Source organism: Scheffersomyces coipomensis (genome assembly GCF_036884675.1).
Source record: "Scheffersomyces coipomensis strain NRRL Y-17651 chromosome Unknown DFJ63scaffold_1, whole genome shotgun sequence".
Classification (NCBI taxonomy): domain Eukaryota; kingdom Fungi; phylum Ascomycota; class Pichiomycetes; order Serinales; family Debaryomycetaceae; genus Scheffersomyces; species Scheffersomyces coipomensis.
This window is the reverse complement of record NW_027042892.1, coordinates 921871-933501: the sequence shown is the minus strand read 5'-3', so window position 1 is coordinate 933501 and position 11631 is coordinate 921871. Positions and strand designations below refer to the sequence as shown.

General features: G+C 32.6%; 7 protein-coding genes across 7 annotated transcripts; 3 read left to right on the top strand and 4 right to left on the bottom strand. All coding sequences in view use genetic code 12, as the record gives it.

The window, feature by feature from the left end:
* Positions 1 to 110: 110 nt before the first annotated feature.
* Positions 111 to 947, bottom strand: DFJ63DRAFT_283256 (uncharacterized protein; the record flags this gene model as incomplete). Its single annotated transcript, XM_064904705.1, has 1 exon — positions 111 to 947. The coding sequence occupies one exon, from the start codon at positions 945 to 947 to the stop codon at positions 111 to 113; it is 837 nt and encodes a 278-aa protein (XP_064764614.1).
* A 129-nt stretch (positions 948 to 1076) lies between these two features.
* On the top strand, positions 1077 to 1831 carry VMA7 (H(+)-transporting V1 sector ATPase subunit F). The gene has a single exon (XM_064903867.1). It carries the CDS (start codon positions 1206 to 1208, stop codon positions 1581 to 1583), a length of 378 nt encoding a protein of 125 aa, XP_064764613.1. The 5' UTR covers positions 1077 to 1205; the 3' UTR covers positions 1584 to 1831.
* A 46-nt stretch (positions 1832 to 1877) lies between these two features.
* CHS5 (Chs5p) lies at positions 1878 to 3455 on the bottom strand (the record flags this gene model as incomplete). The annotated part of the gene is made up of 1 exon (XM_064905593.1): positions 1878 to 3455. The coding sequence occupies one exon, from the start codon at positions 3453 to 3455 to the stop codon at positions 1878 to 1880; it is 1578 nt and encodes a 525-aa protein (XP_064764612.1).
* Positions 3456 to 3592: 137 nt separating this feature from the next.
* DFJ63DRAFT_19788 (Rpd3L histone deacetylase complex subunit) lies at positions 3593 to 6307 on the bottom strand. The gene is made up of 2 exons (XM_064903915.1): positions 4883 to 6307; positions 3593 to 4861 (listed from the first exon to the last, which is right to left on the bottom strand). The coding sequence occupies exons 1-2, from the start codon at positions 5837 to 5839 to the stop codon at positions 3731 to 3733; spliced, it is 2088 nt and encodes a 695-aa protein (XP_064764611.1). The 5' UTR covers positions 5840 to 6307; the 3' UTR covers positions 3593 to 3730.
* DFJ63DRAFT_316556 (uncharacterized protein) lies at positions 6156 to 8296 on the top strand. Its single transcript, XM_064906705.1, has one exon. The coding sequence runs from the start codon at positions 6349 to 6351 to the stop codon at positions 7804 to 7806; it is 1458 nt and encodes a 485-aa protein (XP_064764610.1). The 5' UTR covers positions 6156 to 6348; the 3' UTR covers positions 7807 to 8296.
* Positions 8014 to 10082, top strand: LAP3 (bleomycin hydrolase). Its single transcript, XM_064903881.1, has one exon. The coding sequence runs from the start codon at positions 8221 to 8223 to the stop codon at positions 9778 to 9780; it is 1560 nt and encodes a 519-aa protein (XP_064764609.1). The 5' UTR covers positions 8014 to 8220; the 3' UTR covers positions 9781 to 10082.
* A 302-nt stretch (positions 10083 to 10384) lies between these two features.
* DFJ63DRAFT_283036 (Coumarine and phenylpropanoid biosynthesis) lies at positions 10385 to 11392 on the bottom strand (the record flags this gene model as incomplete). Its single annotated transcript, XM_064904689.1, has 1 exon — positions 10385 to 11392. The coding sequence occupies one exon, from the start codon at positions 11390 to 11392 to the stop codon at positions 10385 to 10387; it is 1008 nt and encodes a 335-aa protein (XP_064764608.1).
* Between the last annotated feature and the right edge of the window lie 239 nt (positions 11393 to 11631).

Here is an 11631-nt window from a genome sequence, read left to right as displayed (position 1 = left end):
TTTATAGTTCAATTTGTGAATTAACGATTATTACATTTATTAATCTTACTATGATTAAAAATATTGTAGATTTTTATCTATGTACAAGAATATTTTAAGCTATTTAAGTTTTACTCTTCTTCTTTAATGTTGGTAAAGTAATCTGTCACTTCATTAACAAGATCTAACTCAGTAAGAGCTCTATTGAATCCTTTAGCAAACTCTTCTGGAAATGGTACTTCATTATCAATATCAGCAATATATTTTGTAGATGCATCTTTCAATTTATACCCTCTTTCCTTTAATTGATTCGATATACTGAAAACATCAGTTGGATCAGATATGATTCTATATAATTTAACATTATCATATTCTTCTTCCACATCATTATACTCTCCCACATCTTCAGCACCAATATCAATGGCCACTTCAAATATATCATCAAGACTTTCATCTGGAGTCAATGGTTCAAATATAACTTCCCCTTTCTTTTGAAATAAATATAAACATGGACTTAATGAGGCATTGAATTTACCCATAGCATTCTTCACTAACATAACGGTACGGGCTTTATTATCAGTTGTAGCAGTTATAATCATAGCCACACCACCTGGACCCACAAATTCATATTGAACATCAGATAACGCCGGTCCATCTATTGAAACTTCACCAGTTCCTCTTTTAATAGCATTATCTATGATTTTCTTAGTGACATTAAGCTTCTTAGCCTTTTCAATCAACGTTTCTAAAGAAGCATTACCATCCACACCACCCATTCTAGCAGCACTTTCTATCTTTTGAGCCATTGCATAAGCTTCTCTAGATCTTTTGGCATCATTTTTAGCTTTGTCGTGTTTGATATTAGCCCATTTTGAATGTCCAGCGAATATTCTAGTACCAGTATGGAAAAGTCTGGGAGCTCCCAAAACACTAATGGTTCTCTGGTGAGATATGACACTCCGAAACATGACTTGTTCTTAAAAATATATGCAATTACTTGGGGATTATAATGTCTATAGATCTGTTGATATTAACGTTTTCCAATTTGGTAGTCCTTCTTTTTGAAATTTTTCGTTTTTCACGTGATCGATTTTATTTGTTATAAATTAAAATTAGAGATTATCAACCATGAGCGACAAAAAAGGAAGAGTTGATGAATTGATAGATTGTATTAGAATTAAGCTATTCCAATTGATCAATTGACTCCAGATTAACATCATTTCAGAATGAGTTCCCACACTGAGTCTATGACCAAGCGTTCATTAATTGCAACCATTGCTGATGAAGATTCCGTCACTGGATTATTATTAGCTGGTGTAGGTCAAGTATCAACTGAAGTTGGTAAAGAAACTAATTTCTTAACTGTTATTCCAGAAAAGACTACCGTGGAACAAATTGAAGAAGCATTCGATAGATTCACTTCAACCAGAGATGATATAGCTATATTGTTGATTAATCAACATTTAGCTGATTTAATAAGATTCAAAGTCGATAGTTATACCAATGCATTCCCTGCCATTTTAGAAATCCCATCTAAAGATCATCCATATGATCCTTCAAAGGATTCAATCTTAAAGAAAGTCAGAAGATTATTCGGTGAGTAAGTTTATTACTCTTATTCTGTGGTCACTGGGTTCAACTTTATCTCCCCCTCGTTTTTATATTCATCTTATTCAAATTCACTTCTTTTAACTATTTACGATATTTCACAAGCTATTATTACACACCATTTCTTTCATTTTAAACTTATTGGCCACTCCTCCCATGATAACTCATTAATCTTGAGAAAGATTACATAGAATATAGTATCGGCATTCATATAATATATACACTTTTTACTTAATAAATTATAAATGTACATTTTTGTAAGAATTCTATTTATTTATTATAAATTAAATCTACTTTTTACCCTTCTTCTTATTCTTCTTCTTTTTTGATTTCTTAGCAGTATTACCGGTGGTTGTTGAACCTTCAGGTTCAGGTGTAGCTTCTTCTGCTTCATCACCATCTTCTCCTTCTCCTTCTTCCTCCTCTTCTCCCTTTTCTCCAAGATCTGCTTCTGGCACTTCTGGTACTTCCTCCACTGGTTTCTCTGGAGCTTCAGTTGATATTTCTTCTTCCTTAACTGGTTCTGCAGCAGATTCTTCTTCTTTTTCTACTTCAACGACAGGCTCAGCTACTGGTGCATCTTCCTTTTCAGGTACCGGTGGTGCTTCCGATTCAGTAGATTCTGGTTCGACTTCTGCTACCTTGACCTCTTTTTCAGGAACTGGTGGTGGAATAACTTCATCTTCAGCATCTGGTACTCCAGAAGCTTCAGATTCTTTAACGAGTACACTTGATTCAACTGGCTCTTCTTCTTTCACATCTTCAACTTCAATCTTTGGTACTTCTACTTCTTCAGGAGCTTCGCCCTCCGCTGGCGTTTCAACTTCTGGTTCAATTTCATTTACTTCATCTACAGCTTCTTGTGATACTTGTGCTTCTGGTTCTTCTGCGATTTGTTGAGGTGTGCTTGGTTCTATTCTTATTTCTGGAACTTGGTCATCCACAGCCAAAGTTGCTGTAGATGGTATAACTGGAGTTGATACATCTTCGGGTGTGATTTCAGCATCAGCTTCTGGAACAACTTCCGCTGGTGGAGCAGCTGGTTGTTTGCCCCAATAATTCTTTGCAAAAATATCAGGTAACACACAATCTTTAACATAGAAATCTCTTACTCCGACAATTCTTCTTTCTCTTTCACAAGCTTTTAACCATTCTGGTCTAACAATTGGAATATTCATTTCACTTGCTTTAATATATTCTGGATTTTGTTTGTTTTCTTTAGTACATAAGAAATGAGTTGTATCAACTCTAACTTTATCATGAATTGGATTAGCACCAATATTCTTTAATGTATCTTCAATATCTTGAGTTGTAAATTGTTGATTTGGAGAAATATCACCAAGACAAATTGAAATACCTGATAAATCTGTCATTTTATGAGTGGTGACTTCAATTGTATTAGATTTATAAATACCTGATGTTGTATCTAATCTTAATTGAAATTCAAATGCTTTATCAATTGGTAAACCTGATAATTTAGTAGTCTTGTTGGATAATGCTTGAGGAATAGCACCTAATTTCTTACCATCTTTAAATAAGATTAAATTCTTTAAACTAGCGGTACCTAAATCTAAAGCATCCCATTCAAGAACACAAGAAGTTTGAGTTACATTTTTAATCTTTAACACTGGAGGTTTAGGTAATTGAGTTCCAAAAGTAGTTAAAATCTCATCTTGAATAGCAGCAAATCTCTTTGATTCTTCTTGTTCGCTTTCAAAATCTTGATCACATTTAAGTTTTACAATTGATCCTGCTTTAACTCCACTTGGTAATAATATAGTTGGAAATTCAATCAAATGATGATCTTTGGTTAATAATAATGCCAATGAGGCATCCAATTTACCCACTGTTAACGATACCTCCACCATTGATTGATCAATTGATGATAATTATATATATAGTTTGAATGGTATTTCGATTAGCCGTCGTCTTTGCCATTATCACACACGTATTAACTTTTGTTGTTTTGTCAAACGAATCTGACAGTCAAAAATTAAGTGGTCGTGCGAAATTTACAAAATTTGATTTAGATCAAACAGGAAACATTATTTTTTATATATATTAATACAGCTAGTTTATAGAATATTGAAAGTGATTTATTATAAGAGTTGTCATGTGGAGGAATGGAAGTGGGATAGATGGATTATATCGGTATTCCCATAGCTTTAAGATCTTCGTTAATTTCTTCTGAAGTAGCTTTTCTTAATAATAATTCTTCAGTACCAGAAGACTCTATATTATCTGATATGGAAGAATTAATAGCAGATGGGAATCCATGGAATTCAACCAATCCATTCAATATACCCAATTGACCGTTTATACTATTACGGTGTTCGACTAACTCTATAAGAGTATGATGTTTGATTGCCTTCTTCGACAATGTTATAGTCTCTGAAGATCCATTAACATTATTATTATAATCGTATGATGTAGAATTGGTAATTTGTGGAGCAGAAGGATTGGAACCAGCAACAATAGTTCCATTAGCATATGGTTCATCTATAGTACCATTAGCTATAACACCCAGGATCAGAGGAATGGCGGAATAATTGAAATCAGGAACCAGTTGATCTATTTGTTGTCTTTCTTTATTGATCTTATACCATAATGATGTTGTCTCACTTATCATATTATTCTTGGTGTCCATAAGATTCTTTAAATAATCTTGATGAATTGAGGTTCTTGTAGCAATAGTTTCTTTATCGATGCATTTTAATTTATAAGACAAGTTTGAATTGGCTAATCTTAAACTATCTTGATAAAAGCCATTCACTTTATAATAAATCTTAGATAATTCAGGGTGAGAACCATCGTAGCATAATTGTTTCTCGCGTTCTAAGACATTCAATTTATCCTGATATAATTTATCTCTTAATTCAGCAAATGATGCTTCAATCGCTATCAATTCATCAATGGCTAATTTACGTTGTTCATTTAAAAGAGCATCATTGATTTCTTCTTCTTCATCTTTTTCATGTTCAGCTTCTTCATCGTCCTCTTCTTTATCATCATCATCTTTGTTGTCATTGGGTTCTTCTTCTCCCTCTTTTTCCTCTTCTTTTTCTTCCTCTTCTTCATCTTCTCCTTCTTGTTCGGGAACTTTTTCCTCTTCTTTTACTTCGGCTTCTTCAAGATCCTTATCGACACCGTTAGTTTCAATTTCCTCATCTTCAGCTTGATTTTCGACTTCTTCCTCATCATGTTCTATTTCTTCTTTTTCTATGTCCTCTTTAGCACTTTGTTTTAAGGATTCTTCTTCATCTTTTTCGACTACCTCTTCTTCCTCGACTTTAACATCTTCAGATTCATTCTTGATTTCTTCTTCAACTTCCTCTTCTTCTTGTATTTCCACGTCGTTATCATCTTCGTCTCCTTCGTCATCGGCATCTTTTTCATCAACGTCAATATCAGTAGTATCACGTCTTCTTTTCTTTCTCAATTGACCATTCTGTTCACTTCCGATACTTCTTTTCTCGGAAATTAATTCATCAATCTGTATTTTTGGAACTGAATCTTCAAGTTTATTATCATTATCACCATTAATTTCATTATCAACTTCATCATCATAACCAATATCATTAAATGCTTTAGTATACTTCGACAAAGCTTCTAAATCAGAGCTGAATTTAGTACGTTCTCCATTAACTCCTCCATTGACATTATTATTTTCATCGATTTCATTATTGGCTATGATATCGGAACTTGAAGTATTATCCTCTAAGAAGTCCATTTGATCGGTTTCTGCTTCAGAGTCATCTTCTCCAAGCTCACTTAATTCAGAACTATCGTCGTCTTCTTTGGATGATTTGTTTGATTTTGATGGTAATACTTGTGATTCTTGGACGCGTGATTCGTCGTGATCATCTTCTTCTTCTTCTTCCTCTTTAATATTGACATCTTCTTGTTCCTCGTCATTTCTACCCAAGGTAAACACAGGAGAATTTGCTGTTATGTCACTTACATCACTCAAAGGTGATTCTTTATTGATAGTAATGTTTGGATTTGAAAGAGAATCATCATCATTATGATCATGCTCGTGGTCATGATCTTCCTCTATGTCGATATCTTCTCCTTCAACATCATCTTCTTCATTCTCCTGTTGTTTGCCATTGCTGTCGATGCTATGCAACTCACTTTTTACAGGTGTTGATTGTGTTATATCATCCGAAGTAGATTCCGTGGGATGGGTGGTTTTATCCGATATAGGTAATGACGTAGAAATGGCTGAATCCGCCGTTTCAGACACCATCATTTTTTTTATAATATGTGATACAGTTGGATAAAGATTATGGGAATTATTTGATGGAATAGATGAATATAACTTATAAAACAATCACTTATAAGCTTTCTGATATATTTTAATCAAAACAAATGTGAAATAGGATAAGGGAAATATAGGAAATATTAAGTAATAATTAAGGCTAAGAATTGAAAAAAAAAATTATATCATACACTTAAAACAAGTCAACAAGTCTTCCTTTGAGAACTAAAACGTCTAATTATCTTTTCAAATCACTTAACCTCGTCTTAATGATATAGTTTTCAAAAAATAGATATTTAGATAAACTTTCCATCAACAAAAATGGAGACAATGAAAGTAGCCAGAAATTTTGAGAATTTAAAGAACCCACATCCTTTGTGGTTATATGCAGGTACTAACAAACAGGGCGTAACACAATTTTTTTTTAGAGCTCATCTCTATATAGTTTATAGTAAAAGATTTTTCAACTAATTTGATCTGAAGGGATAGAAACAACCAGGATGTCTAGTTTTAGTTCTTTATTCGGGGGTAATAAAGGAGACAGTTATGATCTGGCTGTTGACTCTTTATTTAAGAAGTCAAGTGATGGTCCGGTGTCAAGAAATCAATTAAAGAGTGATAGAACTGTGATTGAGATCCCACAAAGAGAACCAATAGAAGAAGATGATGATGATGAAGAAGTTGATGACGATGAAGAAAACGATGATGAAGATGAAGAGGAAGAAATAGAAGAACCAGTTGCCAAAAAAAGTAAGAAAAAGAAGGATGCTCATGATGATTTAGAACATCAATATTATGCAAAATTATTAAAAGAAGACGAACCTAAGTCAGAAGAAAAGGAAGAAAAAGAAGATAAAGAAGATGAAGAAGAAGATAATAGTGGAAGTGATGATGATAATGATTCAACTGAAGAAACTTCAACCAAAGAAACTAAAGGTAGGGCTGCCAAAACCATTGATTTAAAAGAAACTGAATTAGAAAAAGCTGAAAGAACTATCTTTGTAGGTAATTTAACTGCAAATGTTATTAATTCAAAACCAATTGCTAAAAAATTAAAACAATTATTCTCAGAAGTTGGTAAAATTGATTCTGTAAGATATAGATCTATTGCATTTGAAGAAAATTTACCAAGAAAGATTGCTATTGCTAAAAGGAATTTACATAAATCAAGAGATACTTTGAATGCTTATATTGTATATAAAGAAAAACCATCATCATTAAAAGCTGTTACTAGATTCAATGGTACTATATTTGAACATTTCCATCTTCGAGTTGATCATATTGCTCATCCTTCACCAAAAGATAATAAAAGAACTATATTTGTGGGTAATTTAGATTTTGAAGAAAAGGAAGAAACTTTATGGAGATATTTTAATTCTAAATTGAATAATGATGTTGAATCAGTTAGAGTTATTCGTGATTCTAAGACTAATGTTGGTAAAGGGTTTGCCTTAGTTCAATTCAATGATACCTTATCTGTTAATAAAGCATTATTATTACATGATAAACCAATTGAAAATTATCAAGATTCTACCAATTCCGATTCTAAAAAGAAAAAATTAGGTAGAAAATTACGTATATCAAGAGCTAATTCCAAAGTTAAGCCTTCAACTTTATCACCAAATCATATTGATAATGTTAAGAAATCTTATGCATCAAGTAAATCAAGATTTTCTAATAATAATGTTAATTTAACTGAACAACAAAAAGTTAAATTAGGTAGAGGTAAATCCATCTTAGGTAAAGCTGATAAATCCACCATTGGTCAAGCCAAGAGACAAATCATTGAAGGTCATAGAGCCTCCAAGGGTCAACCTATAGTTGGTATCAAGGGACTTAAAACTGGTAAAGTTAAGAAACCAAGATTAAGAGATAGATCTACCAAATTTAAAGCTGAAAGAAAACAAATGCAAACTGAAGTTGCCACCCCAAATAACAGAGGAAGTGATAGAAAGTAAGTAAGTAATCGAAGTAAATAAAATAGCTTATAAATCATATGTATAATAGACGTAAATAATATTAGATCATCCATTCATTATCCCTAATTCAGTAAAAGCAAAAGTTTATAGTACAACCTTATCAGTTATATTTAAAGCCAAAGGGAGAAGTGGCTACGAAAAGAAACAAATTGTGGATGGTTGTAAAGGGGAATAAATGCGAAAGGGGGAATCACAATTAGTGAGTGCTAGGCTAGGGGGCAGAGGCAGAACAAAAGATAGTGAGTGACGCGGGGGGGGGGCAGGGAGAAGTCCTCTTACGATATAAAATGGCAGTAAATTATCTCTTATCTCTACGAATGATTTCCTCCTTCTTTTTCTTCTTCTTCTTCTTCTTCTTGTTCTATAGACTCAATTGAATCAATTGTATCAAACATGGGTAACAAACCTTCCAAATCAGACTCTGTGAGTCAAACTACTACTGCTTCTTCCCGTTCTGAAGAATCACTTAACGAAAAATACGCTTACAACGCTGCTGCTGATAAGGGTAACAAAAGTCAACTTGCTGATTATGTTCACTTATTAGGTGGTTTAAAGATCACTGATGAAGATGAAGAAGGTGAAGTTCCACCAGGTAATCCTCTTTCCAATAATGTTTACTCTAATTGGCAATCAAGCTTCACTGCTGATAAGAGAATGTTATTAGCTCAATCTGCTTTAGCCCATAACACCATTGAATCAGTTGTGGCCAAATCAGATCTTGAAACTGTGGTTAAAGATCAATATTTATTCAATGTTACCGTTGATACTATTGGATCTCCATCATTTTTCAATAATCAAAAACTGTCAGGTAGATGCTGGATATTTGCCTCTTCAAATGTGTTTAGAACTCATGTTATTAAGAATTATAATTTATCGCCTGATAAATTTCAAGTTTCCCAATCTTATTTATTCTTTTATGATAAATTAGAAAAGGCTTACTTCTTTTTAGAAAATATCATTGATACTTTTGAAGATGAATTAGATTCAAGATTGATTCATTATTTATTACAAAGTCCAGTTGGTGATGGTGGTCAATGGGATATGATTGTTAATTTAGTTAATAAATATGGTTTAGTTCCTCAAGAATTCTTCCCTGATAATGCTCAAGCTATAAGTTCAAGTGCTTTGAATTATATTTTAACTGAAAAATTACGTGAATTTGCTTTAATTTTAAGAAGCATGTTAAAAGAAGGTGCTTCTTTACCAGCTGTTGGTCTTGTTAAATTCGTTATGATTGCAGTTATTTATAATATCATTTCTGTTGCTTTAGGTACTCCTCCAACTGCTGACACTCCTTTTACTTGGGAATTTATTGATAAAGATGGTAATTATAAATCATTTGAAACTACTCCATTAAATTTCTATAAAGATCATGTTAGATTTAATGCTGAACAAAACTTCTCCTTAATTCATGATCCAAGAAATGATTATGATAAATTATACACGGTTGATAGATTAAATAACATTTCTGGTGGTAAACCAATTGAATATGTCAATACTGAAATTGATGATATTAAAAAGGTGGCTATTAAAATGTTAAAAGATAATGAACCAATCTTTTTCGGTTCAGATGTAGGTAAATTCGGTAATAGAGTTACCGGAATTTTAGATACTACAGCTTACGATTATGAATTAGCATTTGGAGTTGGTTTAGATATTCAAAAAGCTGATAGATTAAAGACTGGTTCTTCTCAAATGACTCATGCTATGGTTATTACTGGGGTTCATTTAGATCCAAAAACAGGTAAACCAATCAGATGGAAGATTGAAAACTCTTGGGGTGACGAAGTTGGTGAAAAGGGTTATTTCATGATGACTGATGAATGGTTTAATGAATATGTTTTCCAAATTGTTACTAGTAAGAAATATGCTACTAAGAAGAGTTATGAAGTTTGGAAATCAAAGGATTATGTCGTTTTACCATATTATGATCCAATGGGTGCTTTAGCTTAAGCTTGAGCTGTTTTTACTTTTTATTTCTTTATGTGTGATGTATAGTTATTTTCACTATAGTTCTTTAATTAGGATATTTTTATAACCTACAATGTTTTCAATTCATGTCAATCCAATTTTATAATTTACTAACTACTGTAATAAGCTGTCGAATTTTCATTCGTATTTTAGAGATTTTTCTGGAAACTGGCTCCAATGTCGTTACCGGTTAAGGTGAACATGACCTTAAAACGTTTGTAAGCCATGTTGCAAATCATGATTTGTTCCGTGGTATTAGTATTTCCAATCTACGACAAGCTGAGTTCACTTCTTCTTCAGGAGATTAATCTATATACATATATACATGTGGTGGTACGGCTCTGTTTGACAATTTTCTGAATTAAAGTTTAGGGCTGTCTAACGCTGATTATCAACTAAGGTTTGATAAAAAAGCGCCATTTTCTGTTGTTGCTGCCACTTGAATATAGAACGTGTTACCTTTAGTTGAATAGGGACAATTTCAAGCGTACTGTTCAAGTTTACACGGTGATGGCCGTTTAAGAATAATTGATAAAATTGTATAATAAGTCTAAACATTTAAGAAACTAAGTCTATAGCGCAAGAACTACTCTTGTTCTTGAAGTAAAATTCCTTCAACAGTAGCAACTAAAGAAACTTCATTTGGAATTGGAGTCCAATTAAAAGCAGCTTTGGCTTTTTCAACACTTGATGGAATTGGTTTAGCAGTACCTTCTAATTCTTTAGTTGGAATGTTTGCTTTTAATTCAGCACTTATCTTATCAGATTTAGCTAACACTTGACCAGCTTCATATAATGAAATACTAGGACCACTATGAGCTAAGAATCTTTCGCCATTGGCTTTTGGATTGGTCAAAGCTTCAATATGTAATTTGGCAATGTCTCTAACATCAACTAAACTCAAATATTGTTTGGCAGCTCCAGTTTCCTTTAATGTACCATCAATTAAAGTCTTGATTTTATTAATTGAGGTTGAATTAGTAACTTGATATTTCAATGAAGGACCAATAATTAAAGCTGGGTTAATCACTGATAAACCATAATGAACTTTATGCTCTTTAACATAATCCCAAGCAGATTTTTCAGCAATTGCCTTTGATTTAACATAATAACTATCAGATTTGTCAACAATAGTCCAATCCTTTTCGGTGAAAGTTTCAGTTCTATCAGCTGGATATCCAAATCTAATAGCGGCAAAGGAAGAAGTGACAACAACATGTTTGACAGATGGAGTCTTTGCAGCTAATTCTAAGATTCTTAAAGTACCTTCTTTAGCAGGCTTGATTAAAGTTTCTGGATCTTCAGGTTGACTTGGAGGGAAAGGTGATGCAACATGTAAGACATAAGTAACATCTTTGATAGCTTCAGTCCAATTGGCATCCTTTAATAAATCAGCTTCAATAACAGTTAATTTTGAATCCACAATTTCTTTAGTTAATTTATCACTTGATGAATAGATTGATTTACGGAATTGTGCTTCTTTGGCTAAGTTTCTAATAGTAGTTCTAACAGTTTTACCTTCTTCTAACAATTGTAAAACAGTGAATCCACCAACGTAACCGGTACCACCGGTGACTAAATAAGTATCTGACATGGCTTTGAAACTAGTACTACTAAAATTTCTGAATGAATTGAAAATTGGTCTAAATAGGGAATTTTTCATATATGTTTTGCAATTGAGTGTATATTTTAATTACAACTAATTACAGAACAAAGGATGATGATGATGATGATAACTATTTATACCAATTGAAAGAAGTATCACCAAATTCATATAAATTTGTCAATTTCGTCTACCTCCTCCATTTTGCCCCTTGTACAAATTGTGGTTCC